General features: G+C 40.0%; 1 protein-coding gene across 3 annotated transcripts in view; it reads right to left on the bottom strand.

Moving 5' to 3' along the window:
- The window catches only part of TAFA4 (TAFA chemokine like family member 4), a 169,752-nt gene that overhangs the window by 10,828 nt on the left and 134,827 nt on the right, over window positions 1-24,097 (bottom strand). For all 3 annotated transcript variants that reach the window (XM_075183425.1, XM_075183426.1, XM_075183424.1), the window contains one exon: window positions 9,913-10,068. In XM_075183425.1, coding sequence (XP_075039526.1) covers window positions 9,913-10,068 — 156 coding nt within the window. The remainder of the gene's footprint in view (window positions 1-9,912; window positions 10,069-24,097) is intronic.

Raw genomic sequence — 24,097 nt, forward strand, 5'->3', positions numbered from 1 at the left:
ATAATAGCTAGAATCTGATTGGTTGCTATGGCCAACACCTCCACTTTTCCTTTTTAGAATGTTTGACACATCTACCCCTCAGAGTAGTATGTGAGATGAGTTTATGATGGTTACACCCAAATCCCTCAGCCAATCGAGATAAATATAAGCACTGGTTTCCTTCCCCTTTAAGAAAAATTGTAAAAGGTTCAAAAAAACCCCCATAAAATATAAGTACTGAACTTTTTATCTGTTGAAACAATCTTAAAACAGGAATATGTCCGATGTGAGCAGAGATCCAGAAGAATTACGAAACTATGAAAGAAAAGCTAGATGAAAGACGACAGTGGTGTGAAAGAGCATGTCTGAGTAGATGCTCGGCGGATGAAGGAGAGGAAGATAAATTACTTCAGCAGAAGATAGAACCTTGGCCTAATATATCCTCTATCAAAAAGTGTAGACATGTTTAGAAGAAAGTGCGGCCTTTCTATAAGCATTATATAGAATATACAGCAGGATTTCAGAGAATGTTATCGCCTACCAAATGGTTTAACTATAATGAACAACTTCTTTGCAAAAATTTTAAATATTTTGTAAAATCAGAAAAAATGTTTTAAAATCATGGGCAGAAGTTTTGAGAATGACACAAATATTATTTTTCACAAAGTCTGCTGCCTCAGTTTTTATGATGGCAATTTGCATATACTCCAGAATGTCATGAAGAGTGATCAGATGAATTGCAATTAATTTCAAAGTCCTTCTTTGCCATGACAATGAACTTTAGCCCAAAAACAACATTTCCACTGTATTTCAGCCCTGCCACAAAACAACCAGCTGATATCAGGTCACTGATTCTCTCGTTAACACATGTGAGAGTATTGATGAGGACAAGGCTGGAGATCACTCTGCCATGCTGATTGAGTTAGAATAATGACTGGAAGCTTTAAAAGGAGGGTGGTGCTTGAAATCATTGTTCTTTCTCTGTTAACTATGGTTATCTGCAAGGAAAGATGTACAGTCATCATTGCTTTGCAAACAATGGGCTTCACAGGCTAGAATATTGCTGCTTGTAAGATTGCAAATAAATCAACCATTTATCGGATCATCAAGAACTTCAAGGAGATAGGTTCAATAGTTGTGAAGAAGGCTTCAGGGTGCCCAAGAACGTCCAGCAAATGCCAGGACTGTTTCCTAAATTTGATTCAGCTGTGGGATCGGAGCACCACCAGTGCAAACGAAGACTTTTGGGGGATGGCCTGGTGTCAAGAAGGCCAGCAAAGAAGCCACTTTTCTCCAGGAAAAACATCAGGGACAGATGGATATTCTGCAAAAGCTACAGGGATTGGACTGCTGAGGACTGGGGTAAAGTCATTTTCTTTGATGAACCCCCTTTCAGATCGTTTGGGACATCTGGAAAAATTCTTGTCCGGTGAGCGCTACCATCAGTCCTGTGTCATGCCAACAGTAAAACATCCTGAGACCATTCATGTGTGGGATTGTTTCTCAGGCAAGGGAGTGGGCTCAATCACAATTTTGCCTAAGAACACAGCCATGAATAAAGAATGGTACCAAAACATCAACCAAGAGCAACTTCTCCCAACCATCCAAGAACAGTTTGGTGATGAACAATGCCTTTTCCTGCATGATGGAGCACCTTGCCATAAGGCAAATGTGATAACTAAGTGGCTCGGGGATCAAAACATCACAATTTTGGGTCCATGGCCAGTAAACTCCCAAGACCTTAATCCCTTTGAGAACTTGTGGTCAATCCTCAAGAGGTGGGTGGACAAACAAAAACCCCAAAAATTCTGACAAACACCAAGCATTGATTAGGTAAGGATGGGCGGCCATCAGTCAGTATGTGACCCAGAAGTTGATTGACAACATGCCCGGGGCGAATTGCAGAGGTCTTCAAAAAGAAGGGTCAACAATGCAAATATTGATTCTTTGCATAAACTTAATGTAATTGTCAATGCAAGCCTTTGACGTTTATGAAATGCCTGTAATTTTACTTCAGTATTCCATAGAGACATCTGTCAAAAAGGTCTAAAAACACTGAAGCAGCAAATTTTGTGAAAACCAATACTTGTGTCATTCTCAAAACTTATGGCCATGGCTGTAAATATATACTTAAAGGACTAGTAAAATTAAAGACAAGTTGCCTCATATGCAAGAACTACTACTAATATTTACAAACATGTAAAAGATTCCACACCTAATAGAATGTTTCCATCTACATTTATGTTTCAGCTAAAATGAGGTTAACAAAGTTTGGCTGCAGTATTCCACAATGGGTTAACTGACAGGTTGGGGAAATATTTCACGCAAGAATCAACTATCTTCGCTTCTGATTGGCTCCTGTATCTTTCGCATATATATTTGTGACTGTTGCTAATAGTTATTTTACGTAAATCAATTTGCTTTTTAGGTTTAGTGGAACTTTAAAGCAGCAATCCCATATAGACTTTTTTCCTTAAAATATCAAATTAAGTACCTTTTAACAATGTTATTTTTCTTAACTGCCCTCCTTCAAATCACGATCTCCTTTTCAAAATGTCTCTGGAGGGGAGACAACTATGGCTGCCAGTCACACTCGCAGACTCTCAGCTGTAAGCATGTCCTGTAATGGCAGAGGAGGGGAGGCAGGAGAAAGGGGATTTTCCAGTGCACAGAGCAAATTGAGTTCAGAGGGCCGTCCTAAAGCCTCTCTGCTCACTATATCATTAGATATGTGACTGTGGTTGCCATGGTAGTCACAAGACACTAGGAAAACCCTACATAATTATAAATCATTAATAGCAGCCTGAAGAAACAAGCCAAGGGGAAATGTCTACTACCAAGATTCTTCTGATAGCCTGCCACAGTAATTTATGTTAAAAAAACACAATTTTTTCATGGGATTGTTGCTTTAAAGTTTATAAAGACTGTTTTATTGTCATCATCATCATAATTTATTTATATAGCGCCACTAATTCCGCAGCACTGTACAGAGAACTCATTTACATCAGTCCCTGCCCTATTGGAACTTACAGTCTAAATTCCCTAATATAGACACACACTCTCAGAGAGGGAGAGAGTAGAGTCAATTTTGATAGCACCTAATTAACCTACCAGTATGTTTTTGGAGTGTGGGAGGAAACCGGAGCACCCGGAGGAAACCCATGCAAATTCAGGGAGAACATACGAACTCCACACAGATAAGGCCATGGTTGGGAATCAAATGCATGACCCCAGTGCTGTGAGGCAGAAGTGCTAACCACTAGGCCACTGTGCTGCCCAAACGTTTACATTAATTTTTGGGCTTTCAGTTTACCAGTTTTTAAAGAACTTGCGTTGAATGCACGAAATTACCGTCCATGTGTTATGGTTGTACATTTAGTTTGTTTGCAAATTTTAGAGTTCATTCACACATATGTTCTGGGAAGATGGGCAAATTGCATGAAACAAACGTGGCATTTATACATGTTTTAGTGATGTCCTTTTAATATATTTTACATGTACTTTTCTTGCGTTGAGCATTTACCTATACAATTTATTGTACTAGTGGCATGTGTTAACTCATGAATAATAGATTGTGCCACTTTCTAACAAAAACTACTTTTTAATGTAGTTTAAGGGGTTAGTGGTTGAAAAGCAAATTAACTACGGATAGGTGTGCTTGCCAAGTTCTATCACAGTCGTTACTTAGAGGAGGAGAATATGAGAACTCAGACTACTGTCCTTCAAACTAAATTGATGCATGCCAGCTGAAATCTCCAGCTCACAAGCACATGGGTTACAAACAGCTTAAATACATGCTTATTTTCTACCAAAAGGAAATAATGTTAATTTAATGGGGATTGGAGGTTCCCGTTTACTACAAAATACTGCAGCCTTTACCTCCCCATGCCATACACAATTGTGGATATTTATTGAATGACAATAAAAGTCTTATATCTGCCACCTTCCAAAACAGAATTGCAGCGGGTCAAATCTTATGCCAGTCTGAATCCCAATGCAAACTCTGTATCGGTGCTAAAGTCATTGTCTCGAGAGGAAAATATAATAATCACTGCGAACATGGAAGAATGGAATACTGACATAAATCAAAACCTCTTTCTAGAACTCTTATTCATAGATGATTTAAAACACTGTTAACAAAATGAACACAGAGGAAAAGATGAATTGCCTTGTTTTATAATGGAACAGATTGAGAAGCAACAGGAAACATCATTAATACAAACATAACACAGAGACCAGCGAAGCGCAGTTACGAAATATTCATTTACTGTAGTAGATTATGTTACAGGGCTTGTGTTGGGGAATATTATGTATGAGACAAAATCACTACACAATGATTTCTGTCGCAACCTTCAATTCTGCAGGAAGCAGTGCATGGGTTACTGTGATAAAATGTACACGGATTTAATATATTCAAGAACTGAGTTTCATTTACATGCAAAGAAAGCTCCCTCTACGGGTCAGCGTTGGAGATACAACATGTTGTTTGCAGAGGGAGAGTGACAGAGAAAACAATAGATAGATTGATACAGTGAGAGTCGACTATGATATCTTACTGTGGAACTACATACACCAGAAAGCAGGGTGAATTATACTTTGATTTCAATATTCACAGAGGAGAATCCTGTTTTCATTGCAGTCCGGGCTGTGTCTAAAGTGGATGCGGATTTTCACATTGTGGGTAAATACAGTCTAACTATGTGATATACTACATCCCTTAATCCAACAATTCTCCTTCATTATTTTTACTGTGAAAAATTAGTGGTTGGTGACAATCAAGTAGAAAAAAAGTAAATATAGTTAACATAAAGAAATGCGTGCCCTAGAAAACAACAGTCTACAGGACACCTACTGTAAAACAAGTCCCACAGTCAGTGCTGTAATTGCAATTGTAATAAAGAAATGTGTAACAATTTCTGAGCACTGCTGCCCTAGCAGTGTGCCTAGTTTGCCTTTTGGTAAATGAAGTCCTGTGCACAGTACTGATCAGACCATCACACAGCAGCTGAAAGCCGGAATTGTAGAATTGGTGCCATTCGGTATATTATAACCCCTTATTATTTTTGCAGATACTTTCAAATGGGAGGATTAGTTCTACCATATCATGTGATCTAGAGATATTTGGGATATTTGGCTGTGACCTATAAAAGATCATTTTTTTATATCATAGTGGAGGTTTTCCCCAGACTTCTATATAAAATACAGTAGGGCATTAGTTTTCCATGGAGACAGATTCACTGTGGAGGATCCTAGTTCAACAGTTTGTTGTGTTGTATATTGACAAGTTAAAAGGCTCACATTCCAGAGTGTGATCCAGAGGGGGATAAAAGGCTGTTCTTATACCTTATATTTTAAAATAGGTCTCTTATTAATTAGGCCCTGCACCTGTAATACTGTGGTGTTTCCCCTCTCATTACTTGAACACAGACTCCACAGGGCCACATGTAGAGAGGGGATCTGTAATTGCCAGAAGATTGGACCCATCGTATTGACTCAGTGTGCTCGGAGGTGTGTAGTCAATGTATCACCTGGCTGGTACTTCTGTGGCTCTAATCGGACACTGCATTCAATACACACAAGGGAAGTTTGAGTTTCTTGCTCGTTCCTCATCATCATCATCATCAACATTTATTTATATAGCGCCAGAAAATTCCGTAGCGCTTTACAATTGGGAACAGAAATTAATAAAACATTACTGGGTAATACATACAGACAGAGAGGTAAGAGAACCCTGCTCGCAAGCTTACAATCTATAGGACAATGGGAGTTTGAAACACAAGGGCACGTGCTACATCATATTGCACACTGGACCAGTTAGAATGCAAAGGTAAAAATATTGAGTGAGCTGTGTGTGTAGCAATGTTAGTCAGAGGGTTGTTGCCTTGTGTTAACTGTGTAGAGGGTGGTAATAGGATAACCTAGGGAGATTAAGATGGTGGTTGAGGAATATCATAAGCTTGTCTGAAGAGGTGGGTTTTCAGAGAACGCTTGTGCAGAATGGAGGTGTCCAGTTGGGAGATATTTTGAGCCAAGTGAGGAAATGTAAGTCGGTGCAATTTTGTTGACGGCCTTATATGTTAGTACAAGAATTTTGTATTGGATTTGTTGAAATACAGGCAACCAATGTAGAGACTGACAGAGTGGCTCAGCAGAGGAAGAACGGTTTGCAAAGAAAATCAATCTAGCCGCTGCGTGCAAAATAGATTGTAGGGGTTCAAGTCTGACTTTGGGAAGATCAGTAAGGAGGGAATTGCAATAGTCGATGCGGGAGATAATGAGTGCATGAATTAAGGTTTTTTTCAGTGTCTGCCATGCCAACTCTTTTCTCCTGAGCCTATAAACGTGGTACTCTAGATCTATGTATATCTCAATGTGGTTGGTCCATGAGGGAAGAGTGGTGCACATTACCTGGTAAGAGGCATACTAAAACAGTGTTTTGTTCTAAAGCAGACAGACTATTCTCAGGGATCAACAAACACCCTTATCAGTTTTAAAATGGTCAACCTGAGCAGCATAGATGATCCACTGGTGAGGACCATTCCCAGCGTATAGACCTGATAAATCCAAGGATTAAACAAGATCAGGTGAGTAGTGTTTTTGTGGTGCAATTTATTTTGTCAAATAGGATGTTCAAAGGAGATCAAATAGAGGAGATTTTCTGGCGTAATTCATTCGACTTCATTCTTAGCTAATAAAAAAGGAGTTTTGTGCGCAATTAGACTTTAAACAGCCCAAAATTCTCAGCCCAACTCAACTGTATATAAAACATGTCCATTTATATAACAACAAGGGAGTCATAAGTAACACTACAGCCATCTAGTTCAGTAGGCGAAAAGTGCAAAGAAAAATTTCCCTTCAATAGACTTAATGTAAACATGTTGCCTGTTTAAATCTCAATAGAATATCAGAATTATAAAATACACACTCATATAATAGTAATTTTGCATTTTTGTTATGTTTTACCTTTAGTAGAATTATTGTTGACTGGTTGAATGAGTTAATGAGCCAAGGTCATAGAATGGGACCTAGAGCATTGAACCTCACTGTTCTACTAGAAGGGGTCTTATTGTACAAATATTATGTTTTAGGTGGGGTTCCCCTTTAACTTGAAGACTCATTGCCCATTTCGGTAAATATGTATTCAAGCAAGGAATATAGATTGAAAAACATATACACAATGAGTAAAACTTGCTGGATCAATGTTGACACATTAATGTATGTCTTCAAAGCTATAGTGCATTTTGCCAGCTGTTCCTATTAACACATATATGAAAGAGCGTAAACATATTCATGCAGTTGTATATGATCGATTGCCTCTATTAGAACTTAATGTAGACTATTTCAATTTCAGAGAGAGAAAAAATCACCAGGAAAATAAATGTAGACCTCACAGCAAAATGTCACGTTGTGTTAGTTAAGCTGAATGCAGGCTCACTGGAAATATAGCTCAGTTTCCCAGCAATATCTTATCCACCCCAATAGGGGTAATATATGCATCAGCTAAAAAGGCAAAAATAAGCTTACAGTCGTATTAAAGGGTACGCACCACCTACAGACAGTGAACGCCACTTGCGAAGTGCAAAAAAAGTTGAGCTAAAGTGTAAAATCAGCTCTGGAGTGGCCAAGCACCTCAATTTGTGCAAGGGAGCCTAGAATTCTGCCAAAGTGCATAGGTTTGCAGTCAAAAATAGCTGTGTTTGCGGAGGCTACTTTTTGGATCTCCCGTCAAGACAAGTTCGTTGGGCTTGATGACACTGGCAATGATGGTGGCAATTATGACTTCAACTCTTCCTCCGCAATGACGCAATTGGCATCAAAGTCCAGCCCGCCAACTTCCAACAGAAGGGATGCGGAACCCAGGAGAATGGCCTACTCTGCTGGGAGTCCGAGAGAACTCTTTAGTCTCCCGGACATTCCGGTTCAGTAGGCAAGTATGAGTGGCAGTTTGCACAGTTCAAGGGAAGGAGTTGGGTGGAGCGAGATCATTCCTTGCATTGTACAGAGTAAGCACAGTGCTGCATCTAACTTTTCAGAGCAATACAAAGCCAAGATTTCATTCTGTAGAGTGCGGTTATTGAAAAAAGATAAAGAGTTGGAGTCACTGGATTTTCAGGGGCGTTTCTTTGCTGTGTGGAGTGGCATGCGACCATTTTCACTCCGCAAAAGGACTTGATATTTGCACCAGATCTGGAATGACAGAGATTGGATCTTATCCTATACTGTTAGTGAGACACATTGTGTGCCTTTCAGTGGAGGTCCAATTCTAGACACAATTTGCCCAATCTAAAATGCCCAGAAGTAGAGAGAAGTAGAAGATAGTCTTGATGTCTCCTCGTGATTTATTTACGGCATAAATGAGGCTAAACCAAGCAGTACTTTAGGAGTGAAAACAGAAACGTTTTATTTAATGAAATGAGTGGTTTTAAAGTGATTGGAGGTTGGACTGTTGATGTAACATTTACGCTTTGCGCTCTGCACCTTTTCAGACTGTTCCACCTCTCTGTACACCTAAGCGCACTTCTAGTTTTCAGATGCATTTTCCAGGAACAGAACTTTAGGGAGGAATGAGGATGAAACAGGAGTCTGATACAACATGGTCTGGGCACGGCAGGCTGGGCGAGTGCAAGAGGAATGAGGTGAGAGAATGGTGGGTATGTGAGAACGCTCCATGGAAGGGCAGGATGAAGTCTGTAAGGAGATGAAGTCAGTGAGATGAGGTCAGGAATGTAAGGTTTGGAAGACTAGATAAGGTCTTTGTAGGTCAGGAGTTTGAATTAGATTCTGTAGGGTATGGGGAGAAAGTGTAGGGACTGGAATAGTGGGAAAGGAGAAGAAGAGCAGCGGGAGGAGAAAATCCCGGGTGTCCAGGATGGATAATAGGTTGAGATGGATGCTTCTCAGGGGGTCGATGATGAGAGCTAATGAGAGAGTAGATGAGAACTTTGGTTGCATTTAATGTGAAAAATATCATATCCTGACAATATAAATATGAAGTCGTAACTGAGAGGAGAGAGTTGAGGTTGACACCAAGGGGTATTTTTACTAAACTGCGGGTTTGAAAAAGTGGGGATGTTGTCTATAGCAACCAATCAGATTCTAGCTGTCATTTTGTAGAATGCTCTAAATAAATGAAAGCTAGAATCTGATTGGTTGCCATAGGCTACATCTCCACTTTTTCAAACCCGCAGTTTAGTAAATCTAGCCCCAAGACAGCAGTTCTGAGGGACAGGAGAGTGCTGCCAATGTTGAGAGAGATGTTGAAAGGGGCAGAGATGAGCTCAGTTTAGGAGATGTTGAGCTTTAGTTGGTTTTTGGACATTCATCCAAGGGGAAGAAAGAGAGCCAGTTGAACACACAAGATAAGAGACAAAGGAAGAGATCTAGGCACATCAGGACAAAACCAAACCAGTTTGCAGTGTGCATCAAGTGCACTTTGTACTGTGGTTCACTGGAGGCAGCCAGTTTATTCATCTTTTGTCATTAGTACCTACTGAATCTACGGCCAGTATTGGTTCCGTCATTAAACCGGCTGCCTCTACTGTGTGCTGAGGATAGGTACACACGTTAGTGAATCTAAATATGCAGGTAATTGAGGTTCTCTGTCTATAATATGTGAGTATTTAAAGTAATGTTGACTAAAACTGAATCATACCAATAATTGGGTAGTATTTTCCAGGTGTAAGCAAAGACACTTAATATAAATGATGTTTAAAGTGGTCATCATGGGTATGTTAGATACATTCTAAGGTGGTAGCTAGGCTCAGGTTTTAGTAAACTGAGTTAAGATTGGGGTGATGTGGGGTGGGCTGAAGGAAGGGGAAGGGGCTATCATAGACATACTTGTGTAAGACTGCAGTAAAATAGTGGCACTTGACTACTTTGACATAGAACAAACAATGTGTGAGGAAATTATAACATTTTATGCTTGCTTACCTTCCACACAAGACGGCTGTGCCCTGGTAGTGCCAGCTACCTGCCCTGGGAAGCACGAGCATTTCACAGTCTGCGATCTCTCTTCGATGCGATTTTTATTGCAGCATCGATGAACTGCAACAACCTCACACGTCCCTTGCTTGACTTGATGATGCACTAGAAACAGTTAACAGTCATAGGTCAGTGAAAGATGATATCATTATTCTGAATTAATCCCATGAAAAAATAATGTGTTTTTCAATGCAAATCACAGTGTCAAATTATAAGAATTCCTGTATTTTGTTTTTCTAGCTGCTATTAATGATTAATGATTCTGGACTACCACGGAAGCCACAGTCACATGGCACATGATGTAATGAGCAGAGAGGCTTTGGAACGCCCCTGTGAGCTCTGTTTGCACTGTGACATCCTCATTCTCCCCGCTCTGCCATCACATGATATACTGAGAGCTGTGAACCTGTGTCCGTGTAACAGACTGGCTGTGTGTCTCTGGCTGCCAACAAGAGAGCTTTTGAAAAGGTGATGATGATTTGTTGGAGGATAGCACAGGATGAAAAGTACTTAACTTGCTATTTAAAGAAATACATCTTCTAAGTGGGGTGGTTGCTTTGAGAGATGCCACAGAAGTCGGTTGATTTTATTAATAATGAGGTACCCAATGAATAAATAACTGGTTGCAATCATATTGAGATAACGTATATACCAATTTGTTTTTTTATAGCACCTAGGATACAGTAAAGGTGGGCAGATGTATATCTTGGGTTACATGATTTTTGAAATATGTTTCTTATTAAGTGCAAATTCTGCACCTTCACGGTTTAGGGTGCAGGTTACAAGTTCATGATGATGATTGCCGTATAAACGCTCATGAAGCATCTATCATCATCATCAATTTATATAGCGCCACTAATTCCGCAGCGCTGTACAGAGAACTCACTCACATCAGTCCCTGCCCTAACACACACACAGACAGAGGAGACAGACACACAGACTAAGGTCAAATTTGTTAGCAGCCAGTTGACCTACTAGTTTGTTTTTTGGAGTGTGGGAGGAAACCCACGCAAACACGGGGAGAACATACAAACTCCACACATATAAGGCCATGGTCGGGAATTGAACTCATGACCCCAGCGCTGTGAGGCAGAAGTGCTAACCACTGAGCCACCGTACTGCCCGGTTTTATGCATTTTAAGATGCATGCAACTCAAAATACAAAGGAGTTAACAACTTTAACTCACCCTCTTAGCGTGGTCTGACAATGATACTCCACTGAAGAAGCACCCTCCACCAAAAATCTATATATAATCCCAATAAAGCATTTTTTTCTAATTAAATGAATTGTAATATTTAATATTAGACATGGTTTAAAATAAATATTCTGATTATTGCAATTCTTTCTTTTTTAAAAAAAAAAAAAGCAAACAAAAACACAGTTATGTGGGGAGTAACACTGTTTTCCAAATTGTCCCATAACTGAAAGTAAATTAAGTACGTGAAAGATTTCTCTGCTAACAAATCCTTCAGGGTGAAGTGTGATCTTAGCGTGATGTCACTTGGAATCTCTGCTGTTTCAGTACTTTCTTTAAATAACAGCGAGCAACACATAGACAGTGTTACTCGGCTTTTTATGTCTCTGGGTCTGTGCTGCAACTCATTTAGCTTTCTTAATGTCTTGCTTTTGCCAAATGATCATCTAGTAGAAAGATTGCTAGTTTCCTGCTGCTTTTACAGTTTATCAATGACACTCGCAAGGCCTTGATTATTCTGTTTACTTGTACGTTTTATAATAGCTCAATATGAAGAAAGAGGGTCACGGAGGAGATGAAACCAGGTACTGCTCTCTCCGTTCAGACGCTTACTCAACGGAACACTTTGAAAGATTCGCTCTGTTGTCAGTTAAAAAAGAAAATTCACAGGTCTAGGCTTTATCTGGTATCATGTGGTTTTTCGAGTTCTTGTCGAATTACAATTACCAACAATGTGATTCCAGGATCAAAATAAAGACTGAACAAGTTAGAGCTAAAATTAAAAAAAAAAAAAATATTAGCTTTAGCGACTTTTACAGTTACTCTCGTCTTCAATATGCTCCCGTTGAGGAGCGGAAATTTGGCCAACGAGACTCACGCTTTAAACACGTCAAAGAATATTACGGCATTCATAGCTGTGATGGCGAGGAACCATGCCGTACCCCCTGCAGGCAGGGGCAAATGCAGGAATTGTAGAGGGGGGTTTTAACACCACGCCACCAGTGGGCGTGACCAGCATGCATGGGGGCGTGGATATAATATTAGACATTGCTTGGCTGCTCTCCAACTCTTCCTATCCCTATAATATACACGGACAATGCTGCATGCACTACTGTTAGGTGCACACAGCTCTCCCTTTTCAAGCAGAGCCGTGTGAAGTGGGGGCAGGATTCAGCCAACTCAATTATACAGTGCCCCAGGCTTAGAGGGGGGTTTCCAGGCACTAGTACCCCCACCCCCCTTCGGTTTGCCTATGGCAGGGGTGGTAGGTCTGCCACTGGTTAGGTCTCATGTACATGGCATTTCTTTTTTCATATCATGCGCAATAGATATTTACATTTTCAGTGTGATAAAAAAAGTACTTTATTTTTACCATATCGCTCATGCCAAATATTAAACTCCACGCTGCAATAAGTACATATTTTGTTTGTCAAACTTGGCAATAAAGTGTTCAGTGTTTAACCATTTTTGCTGTAATTACGTGCAACGAAAAATATTGTGCTACTGAATTACTTTTTATACTATGCAGTGGACAACATATATGATTTTTGGCTATAGCGACCTGGCATGCTCATTAAAGTGCTTGGCACCTACGTAACACACTAAGTTAACTTTCAGCAGCACGCTTCCCACGTCAGATTAAGTTGCCCTTTTGATAATGCCGAACTCTAAAATATTCTCTGCCTTCTCACTGTAAAAAAAAAAAAATTTAATTAGCATCTCTGTGGTGAGACCGCAAAAACCCTTGTGCCTTCAAACTGTAATTCTACCAGTACTTTCATAGTGCATAATAAAAGAAAACTTGCAGACTTTTAATTGAGGATTTTTAATTGTAGAAAAAGGTATAATTCAAGTCAGATATTTATGTGAAACACACTGCTACATAGGGCTTGATTCATTAAGGAAAATAAGGCAAAAGAAAAGGAGTAAATGCACGGGGTGCAAATGAGTTTATTATTTTGCACATAAGATAAATACTGGCTGTTTTTTCATCCAGCACACAAAAACTTGATAGCTTTATTTTTACACTGAAATTTAAAGTTGACCTAGGACATGTCCTATCCCAACTATCAATCTGTCCCCACATTTAAAATTTACCTCCCTCTGCAATGCAACATGGTTTGGCCCAGGTGCAAAGTTACTCATTTTTTATGCTTTGCTCTCCTTAATGACTCAGGCCCCTAGATTCCAAAGTTTAAGATGCAGAAATTAGGAATCCTAAAATAATAATCAGATAAAGGTCTAAACTTGCACAAATATTTGTTCCCATCTCCGTATATATTTTTCTGTTTCCATGTGATTTCAGATGAGTGACCTAAATGTGTTTTTCTTTTTGTTTCTATATTTAGGCAGCTATTTGTGGAAGGCCCCATCCCTCGCCACGACATATGGTATCTTTTGGGAAGTGGGCAGAAACAAGCAGCGATACCAACACCTTGTCATCTTTGGCTGTCTTAACTTCTGTTTTTTTCTGTCTAGTTTATAGTTTCGATAACCACACACACATTAAAATACAGAGAGGATGAAGTTCCTTCTTAAGTATTAACAAAACTTCGGAAAAAACTAAGATACAATATATCTCGTAATTAGAGACGTGAAATAAAACTGGATAATGCACTTCACATTACAAAAATTCTGCCATTGTCAGAGAAGTATGAGATGTCACCAGAATTGAGAGACTTGGTGACCATTCTCGGTTACGAGGGCACGGCCTGGGCCATGCACTGGCACCCCGGCTTGTATCACGGGCATGGTTGGACACCTGGCTATCTTGAAAAAATTAGCTGGAAGATCATGTAGAAAATAGTTGGGCAACCAGCACAGAATAAACTGTCATAGCTATGGGTATGGCTGAAAACCTCGGGCCCAGATACAGCACTTACTATTTACCATTTAGGTCAAAAAATATTTTGTTGGGCTCAATATGCTTCAAAGGCAAGGTGAGGGAAATGTATTGATTCAATAAAGGAGAGTTGGAAGGATTAATTTTTCTGCTGGCACCAACTCTAGCAGAGAGCTAGTGGCATACTGATAAGCAGCATTGGCCAGCTGCCTGTCACTCTGCCATCATTTTTTATTTTATTTCATAAATTCACAAAAGGATTAGCAGGCCCTGAGTTTACTTAGCAGCAGCAGATCATCTCCACAATGCTAATCACAATTATATATAAAGAGATATATTCAGTTTTTTTAAATGCAGCTCATTCCAGATAATTGGCTCATTTACAGTTGGTCTGTTTTTTTGCATATGATATGCATTTCTGCAAGTACAGTAAGGGTGTGTTCATGAAATTGTGATACAATTAGACATGGACGCATACACAGATATGTCTCTTGCGGGTACTGGAAGTCTGGTGCAACGATACACGATAATGAGGATCAGCAACGCTATATAGCTGCTTCTGATTGGCTGATTGCTTCTTGACCCCTCCAGCTGACAGTGCTTAATTCATTAGCACTGCAGCTATATTTTATGAAGTCGCGGCATTACTTAAATTGACTTTCCATTTGGATTACTGCAAAAAAGGAGATTCCCATCTGCTTTTTAAAGCGGAAAAGTCGATGTTTATATTTCAATTATTTTGTATTTGCATTTGTGTTTACATGTTATATTGCAATGTGACTTTAGCATTTATTTGTAACTCTCCAGACATTATTCTCTCTTGTGCAAATGACACTACTTAAATGATTATGTTGTCTACAAATAGGGTAATACGAGTATTTACTAATAACACTGTCAAGCCACATCGCTGTGCTATGGCTGTAATATTGTGGGTCGTAAGTACACGTGTAAACCTGACATATGTCTGGTGCAAATATTACTCTTTTACACACTGCAGATTGCTGGAACATGTATTTGTTAGTATGTGTCAGCGTATTTAGATGGAATTTCTGAGAATTTAAGTACAATCCAAGGTTTAAAAAATGTGGACCGTTTACTCATACAAAGAATAACCTTGAAAATTCCATCCTGAAGCCCAGGTGACCTTAAATACCAAACAATTCCAAGCTCAGAACACAGGATTCTGTAACCTAGGGCACAAACACAATCACATTTATTTTGTCTTTGAGGATCTTGGCTATTGTTGTCACCTGTGGAGTCAATACAGATCTTTTCAATGCATCTAAGGGGTGATTTATGTGTCTTGCACCCTTTTCAGAAAATGTGACTTTTGAAATCTGCTGAATGCACGAAGCGTGTGTTTTTGCTTTCGTGGTCTACAGGGAAAGAGTTTAATCCATTTACAGAACTACAATATCTTTTTTAGATTCCCTCGTAGCACAATGACTGCTGCCGACAATTGTGTTTCACACAACTGCAAACGGCAAAAAGCTTATTACAGTTGAAAAGTAAACTTCTCTTTGTTATCACACTCAAAAAAAAAGATAAAAGAGAAGCAATTTAATGGACAACTAACCCCCAACAGTGATAATTTGATATAAAACAAGAAGAGAAATTCTGTCTTCCGTCTCCAGTAACTCTGACTTTCCATATGTTAAATATAAAAGAAGCGATTTAATTATTTCCATTCGTTATAATCGTTTTCATGACAATGACTAAGCTGCTGCTGAGATGTGCCAAATTAGCAATTGTGAAGCTTTAGGCTAGGCCTGTCCAACCTGCGGCCCTCCAGGTGTTGTGAAACTACAAGCCCCAGCATGCTTTGCCGGTAGACAACCTGTTGATAGCTGGAAGGGCATGCATGGGACTTGTAGTTTCACAACATCTGGAGGGCCGCAGGTTCCACAGGCCTGCTTTAGGCTGTGGTGCACTGCTTCTATTCTTCTTCCCATTATAGGTTCCATTGCTCCATAGACTTTTGACAACTTTCAGTATAGAGAATAGATACTGTAGAATGCATGACATATCTGTAAAGATAGTTACATGCTTAGGGAGGTTGAAAAGACGCAGGTCCATCAAGTTCAACCCGTCGGAAATTTTGCTTGGGTTGATCCAGTGTAAGGAAAAACAAACAGTCAAAAGAGGCACTTGGCAGTTAACCTGACGCAAGGTGTGGGGGGTCCTTTCCCTGATCCCAAAAATCAGATGTTCCATGGATGATCCCCTCTACTAATCGCAATATATATGATTTTTGGTAACATAACCATTTAACCATTATTAAATTATTAAATTTATAGAAAAGCTTTCGTTATTTTACGTTTATTATTTAACTCAATAATACCCAGGCTTTGGAATATGTAAATGTTTAATGTTCGGTGTAGTTGCTTTTTTAAGGGACTATTTAACAAGTGGTGAGGAGCCAAAATTCTGGTCTAACCACTGACAAAAGGCTCTTCTTATTATTTAACAAGGGGCTCATGCTGGAGAAGTCATAAATTTCATTGACATTAAACTACTTCCCAGCATGTCCCCATAGATCTCTATGAGAACAGAAGCATTAGGTTATTTATGATAAAGCGCTACGGAATTTTCTGGCGCTATATAAATAAATGTTGATGTTGATGATGATTTATTAAGCTGCGAAAAGCAACGTTTTTCTCTGCAAATAACATCCTCTCAGTTACTGTTTACTGATCTTTTTTAATGGGATCCAGCTGAAGCCTTATCCAGCTTCAATGGATCCCTCCCGGGTGTAAGCTGTGCAGAAAAAAGTCTTTGTGGAGGGGAAGGGGATCTTTGGGAAGGAAAGGGGTCTTTGTGGAGGAAGGGGGTCTTCGTAGGGGCTCCCAGAGCAGCCCCTGCATAGTATATTGCAGCTGTACTGCATTATGTATCATTGCAAATACCTCTGTTGAATAAAAAATAGACCACTTAGATTGCAACAAAGATGAACATTTTTTAACAAAATTATGTTTATTGAGATTTTTACTTTTACTTTTATGGAGTAAGCGAGTAAGGATATAGAAAAAAGGAGGGGAGTGGAGGGGTTACATAGTGGGGAGCAGGCATAACAAAAAGCTTAACAAAGCATAAATTGACATTAGTAATAGAAGACAATAGATGCAGCACCTTTGGGACAATTAAGCACACGGAACTTAAACTGTTACAAGTCACGCAAAACTAGGTGAGGTCTTGGTTAGTTGGGGTAGGGGCAGCTAGGGCCATCAAATTTGGGGAAGATGAGCAATTTTTAATACACTGTATGGAATTGTGATCTCGTATACCAGAATAGATCACACATACACACATAAATGTATCAAACTGAGAGTTTTCTGGTGGGTTTGAAAAGTGGAGATGTTGCCTATAGCAACCAGATTCTAGCTGTCATTTTGTAGAATGTACTAAATAAATGAAAGCTAGAATCTGATTGGTTTTCAAACCCACCGGAAAACTCTCAGCTTGATACATTTACTACGCAACGGTGGTAACGGTGGTAACGGCAACGGTGGTTTCTTCTCTCCCCTTGCTTCACTGGCTCCCTTCTGTGCCTGATTTTGTTCACCCTCCCTTAGGATGTAAGCTCGTATGAGCAGGGCCCATCTTTCCTCCTGTCTCCATACCTGTTCTTCCACTCCGTCTCTACTGTATTTGCCTGCCAGGAGTTTCTGAAGTATTGGTATTTTATGTTTAATGTTCTGTACTGTTTTACCCTGTATGGTCTACTGTTTGTACTGTGTACGGCGCTGCGGAAACCATGCGGTGCCTTACAAATAAACGATAATAATAATAATAATAATAATAACATAGGATGGTATGTCCCGTTATCTAATGCTCTGCACTGGGGCATGGGGCAATGAATGGCAGTTTTTAGGGGAGCGAAGGAGGCTTAGGGGCAGCAGTGGGCCCATTGTGTTTGTGATTAAAGAAGTTGGGAGGTTTTCCAAAGAGAGGGCTGAAATGATAGCGAGATCTGGAAGTGGGTAAATACAAAACAAGGTTTCTGAATTTTACTCGCAAGTCATTTTGCAATGACAGTTGTGATAACATCTAGTGATGGCAGTGACAAGTAACACAACATGGCCGGGAATTACACTCTGAACTGCTGGTTGGAGAAAAAGACGAGTCAGTTGCCTTCTGTTATGTTTGGCTGAGTTGCAGTCACAACATAACGCTGCTCAACACTTTACTTAAGCAGGTCTAAGAGCAAATGCCAACTTGCATTACACAGATAAAAGCTAATTGCTGATTGGTTGCTGCAGCTCAGTGTAAAACCTGCACCTAAATATAATGTTAGTAACTGAGCCCTAATGTGGCAATAGTTCTAATTTCGAAAAGAAAAGCTATATTAAAAATTGCTTGTTAAGAATGACATAATGTATGATTGTTTTTCTAAATAGTTGTTTTGGTTTTTTTTGGAATTTTTTTTTTCTTTTGAATGGAACTTAAGTAAAACCAGCATCATGAAAAGCAATTTTTAGCATCTGTATTTATATTCCTATCATGTGTTTTCATTTTAAAAGTTAGTTAAGTAGCTGTAAAACAGGTCTAATCCAATTAATGACAAAACAAATGAACAAATAGTACCACTCACATCTAGCACAAACCGAAACTTGACTGAAAAATACAAACACAATTCTCACTGGATCTTGAAACCTTGTCTATTTATCAGGTATAATTGATTAGACAAGCTATTAGACTATTATATTTAGAGGTTATATTTTGTGAAGCCCATGTGCTTATTAAAATAGGATGTATACAAAGATAGAGTTTTCTCTCTAAAAGTTTCGTATTAGCTGCCAACTTAGTTCTTAACTAATTTGTTATTTCTCTTCAGGACATGCGCCAAACCTAGCGCCCCATAGTAACCACACTGCCTACTGTAGCAATGGTTCTGCCAAGGTTCCCAGGGCTAGACCAACCTGCAGCCATACAGAGCATTAGACCATTTCTAAGCCTAGACCAACCTGCAGCCATACAGAGCATTAGACCATTCCTAGGTCTAGACCAACCTGCAGCCATATACAGCATTAGACCATTTCTAAGCCTAGACCAACCTGCAGCCATACAGAGCATTAGACCATTTTTAGATCTAGACCAACCTGCAGCCGTACAGAGCATTAGACCATTCCTAGATCTAGACCAAACAGCAGCCATACAGAGCATTAGACAATTCCTAGATCTAGACCAACCTGCAGCCGTACAGAGCATTAGACCATTCCTAGATCTAGACCAACCTGCAGCCATACAGAGCATTAGACTATTTCTAGATCTAGACCAAACAGCAGCCATACAGAGCATTAGACAATTCCTAGATCTAGACCAACCTGCAGCCATACAGAGCATTAGACTATTTCTAGATCTAGACCAACCTGCAGCCATACAGAGCATTAGACTATTTCTAGATCTAGACCAACCTGCAGCCATACAGAGCATTAGACTATTTCTAAATCTAGACCAACCTTCAACCATACAGAGCATTAGACCGTTCCTAGATCTAGACCAACCTGCAGCCATACAGAGCATTAGACCATTCCTAGATTGAGACCAAACAGCAGCCATACAGAGCATTAGACCGTTCCTAGATCTAGACCAAACAGCAGCCATACAGAGCATTAGACCATTCCTAAGTCTAGACCAAACAGCAGCCATACAGAGCATTAGACCGTTCCTAGATCTAGACCATTTTGACCGTAACAAGGGCGGTGACAGTGCAGAGCGCAGGACCGAGGATGGCCACCCGCAACTGGTACTGTGTGTACTGTTCAACTAAGCTCACACTTCGTCCTCACCAACCCTCAGCATGCAGCCACACTGATCACCAGGGGGTGCGGTGTCTTCATGTGCACACATGCACACACACTGACCTCATCTCTGCTTCTCCTCTACATAATGTGCTGTTCCTGCTTCCCCTGCATCCTATTCATTTTCCTGCTGTCTCCATACTTCCCCCACCCCCTGCTGTCTGTCTGTCTGTCTGTATCTATCACCCAATTACCAAAAGTTATCAATAAAATATTTCCCCATGATACTCATCTCTGCAAGGCTTTGAAACGTCTCGCTGAGCAGACCATAAAGCACAGAGAAGGGGAGCACACTCTCTATTGTGCCCTCGATTTGGCAGAAGATTAGAGGGGTTCCGTAAAATCATCCTAAATGAGTCATTAAAGGAGATCGCCTTTCGTTCAAAGTGACAGTGGTTAAAGATAAGAAATAATCTTGAAGCTAATAAAAAAATTCCCTTCAAAACCTAAAATGGATACACCCAAAGAGTTTAAAGGCAATGTGCACATACAATACCTTGGTGATACAGAGAAAGACAGAAACAGCATTGAAACTGGAGAGGGTTTAAGGTAATGCTCATAGCAATATAATAATCTGTATAATCAGCCAGTATTTAGCATTGGTTGTACAGACTTGCTTTGCGATAGCGAACGTTCTTTGCTGTTAGAACCCTTTTTTTAAATGTTTTTCTTTTTATTTATTATACTGTCATGGCCAAAAGTTTTGAGAATGACACAAAAAATATTTTTCACAAAGTCTGGTGCCTCAGTTTTTATGATGGCAATTTGCATATACTCCAGAATGTCATGAAAAGTAATCAGATGAATTGCAATAAATTTCAAAGTCCCTCTTTGCCATGACAATGAACTTTATCCCAAAAACAATATTTTCACTGCATTTCAGCCCTGCCACAAAAGGACCAGCTGACATCTGGTCAGTGATTCTCTCGTTCACATAGGTTAGAGTGTTGACGAGGACAAGGCTAGAGATCACTCTGTCATGCTGACTGAGTTAGAATAACAGACTGGAAGCTTTAAAAGGAGGGTGGTGCTTGAAATCATTGTTCTTCCTCTGTTATCCATGGTTACCTGCAAGGAAACACGTGCAGTCATCATTGCTTTGCACAAAAAGGGCTTCACAGGCAAGGATATTGCTGCTAGTAAGACTGCGCCTAAATCAACCATTTATCGGATCATCCAGGTCTTCAAGGAGAGAGGTTCAATGGTTGTGAAGAAGGCTTCATGGCATCCAAGAACATCCAGCAAGCGCCAGGGCCGTCTACTAAAGTTGATTCAGCTGCGGGATCGGTGCACCACCAGTGCAAAGCTTGCTTAGGAATGGCAGCAGGTGTGAGTGGATCTGCACAAACAGTGAGACGAAGACTTTTGGAGGATGGCCTGGTGTCAAGAAGACCAGCAAATAAGCCACTTCTCTCCAGGAAAAACATTAGGGACAGACTGATATTCTGCAAAAGGTACAGGGATTGGACTGCTGAGGACTGGGATAATGTCATTTTCTCTGACGAATCCCCTTTCAGAATGTTTGGGGCATCTGGAAAAACGCTTGTCCGGAGAAGGAAAGGTGAGCGCTACCATCAGTCCTGTGTCATGCCAACAGTAAAGCATCCTGAGACCTTTCATGTGTGGGGTTGCTTCTCAGCCAAGGGAGTGGTCTCACTCACAATTTTGCCTAAGAACACAGCCATGAATAAAGAGTGGTACCAAAACATTCTCCAAGAGCAACTTCTCCCAACCATCCAAGAACAGTTTGGTGACGAACAATGCCTTTTTCAGCATGATGAAGCACCTTGCCATAAGTTAAAAAGTGATAACTAAGTGGCTCAGGGATCAAAACATCGCAATTTTGGGTCCATGGCCAGGAAACTCCCCAGACCTTAATCCCATTGAGAACTTGTGGTCAATCCTCAAGAGGCGGGTGGACAAACAAAAACCCACAAATTCTGACAAACTCCAAGCATTGATTAGGCAAGAATGGGCGGCTATCAGTCAGGATGTGACCCAGAAGTTGATTGACAGCATGTCATGGTAGAATTGCAGAGGTCTTCAAATAGAAGGGTCAACACTGTGTCACGGATCAATGTAGAAATACAGCTAAGGAGTTATGGATAGGTGAAAAAACAAACAATGTTTATTGCTGGAGAGTATGAACAGTTGATAACATAATAGCTTGCAGAATTTACCAGATATATGGCAGATGCAGGTAAATGGGAGGTGAGGAAATATTCCAGGCAGCATGCACAGGGAAATGCACAGATAAGTCCCAGGTTCACATAAGGAACAGGTCAGCAGATTGTATGTTGAGATAGATCTCCAGCAGCATAAATCCAGGAGCACAAACAGGAGGAAGTGACCACAGAGAATAACCTCAGGATGAGACAACAGGATGGGACAACAATAACCAGCAGTGTGTGCTGGGAGTGACAGGTATATATGGAACACACCCAGGTGCATGGAATAATGAGTGAGGCAGTGTTAACTCCTAAGAAAATAGGAACAGGCACAATAGCAGCACCTCTGGTGATCAGAGGTACTGCTGCTAACACATAAAATAAACACAAATAGTAAAGCCTGATAGTCCAGGTTAGGAGCTGCCAGGCAAAGCTGTATGCTGCAGGCAGATCGTGACACACTGCAAATATTAACTCTTTGCATAAACTTATTGTAATTGTCAATGAAAGCCTTTGACACTTATTAAATGCTTGTTAATTTACTTCAGTATACCATAGAAACATCTGAAATCTGAAGCAGCAAACTTTGTGAAAACCAATACTTGTGTCATTCTTACAACATATGGCCATGACTGTACACCCTGGGCTGTAACTAGGGCAGTGCGGCCTCACAGGGCACAATGCCAAGGGGGCGCCACGGCTGGGAAACAGCATCTACTCCTTCCAAGATGGGAGGAGGGGTCCAGCAGCCTCCTCTTTCAGAGCTATAAACAACCTGTAGCCAATCACAACCTTAGAACATGCTCAGGGTCACACCAACTTGTCACAGATCAACAGACTGTTTTGAGGCCTAGATCAATCTGTAGTCAATCAAATCCTTCAAAATATTTTTAAAGTAATTTCATCGTTTTCCAATAATCATTGTCTATGCGATTTGTGTGGTTCCAAAGCACAAGCAATTTATTTAGCAAAAACAAAACAATAACAGTTCAAAAAATAAATACTGCCGATAAATACGCTGCGCTGTGCTGTGCAGTTCTGGATCCAGCTATACAGTCATTCAGTCCCGAAGTCTGTGGTCAAAGTGACTGCAAGCTGATTCCAGGGAGCAATATATATACATTTGGTGTTACAGTAAATACAATACAGATAACTTGGGAAGTTTCCATAGGTTCAGGCTTCAGGAAGGTCCAGTGTAAAGCAGGTCATTGGCCAGTTCAAACGATCCTCAGCTCTCCAGAAGATGAATACTAATCTTCCCGCCAAGAACTTATTTAAGCTGGTCTATTAGCATTACACAGACAATACCATTCTAATCATTTATTCCCTATAATCCATAACTAGCATACGCAATGTGCGATCCTTTCGGCAAATGAACCAGACGTCTGCAGATAAATAGGGGATTAGAATGATACCAAACATGATACGTTTCCCGTGACCTGAGCCTTAGATCTCACTAACATGTGCATATAACCTTATAATATCTAACTATAAACTAAATAACATCTGTTCATAAACGACTGTGGATTGGAACTATTATAAAAATGAACTATATACATGTGAATGTGTAAGGTTAAGTGTATGCTTGCGTTTTTTATCATGCGATTTGCGCAATGACATGTGGTGTACTGATCGCAATCGCATGGTAAAACAATACTAATCAATATACTTTCTTTCATCCAATTATTTGACTTTGACAATATGCCAAGGGTTAGACCAACACGTAGCCATTTAGAACCTTAACAACACCAAGGTTGTCAGAGTGAACTGAGGAGCGCAATGAAAACAGTAACAATTTATGAAACACTATATGAACTAAGGCCATACATTCTACTACATTCGCTATTGAAGGTTAGAGGGCCGCCAAAGTGGCCCCTTAATGTATCAGGTAGTCTATCACTGATATATACAGTATAGTACATATATATGTGCAAATATGGCATTCAGACTGAACTATTTTGCCCCGTTAAGCCAGCAGAATAAAGTATAGACTTAATAAAGTCTAATATGGCAACATAAGGCGCAGACCATCCGGCAGCATAAAGTCAGCTTCATTACAAGAGAGATTGTCATTTTCGGCTCTGCTTCTTCATGCGTAAATAAAATATGTCATTTTCATTTTGTTTT

The sequence above is a fragment of the Mixophyes fleayi genome, chromosome 8 (genome assembly GCF_038048845.1).
Source record: "Mixophyes fleayi isolate aMixFle1 chromosome 8, aMixFle1.hap1, whole genome shotgun sequence".
Taxonomy (NCBI): Eukaryota; Metazoa; Chordata; class Amphibia; order Anura; family Limnodynastidae; genus Mixophyes; species Mixophyes fleayi.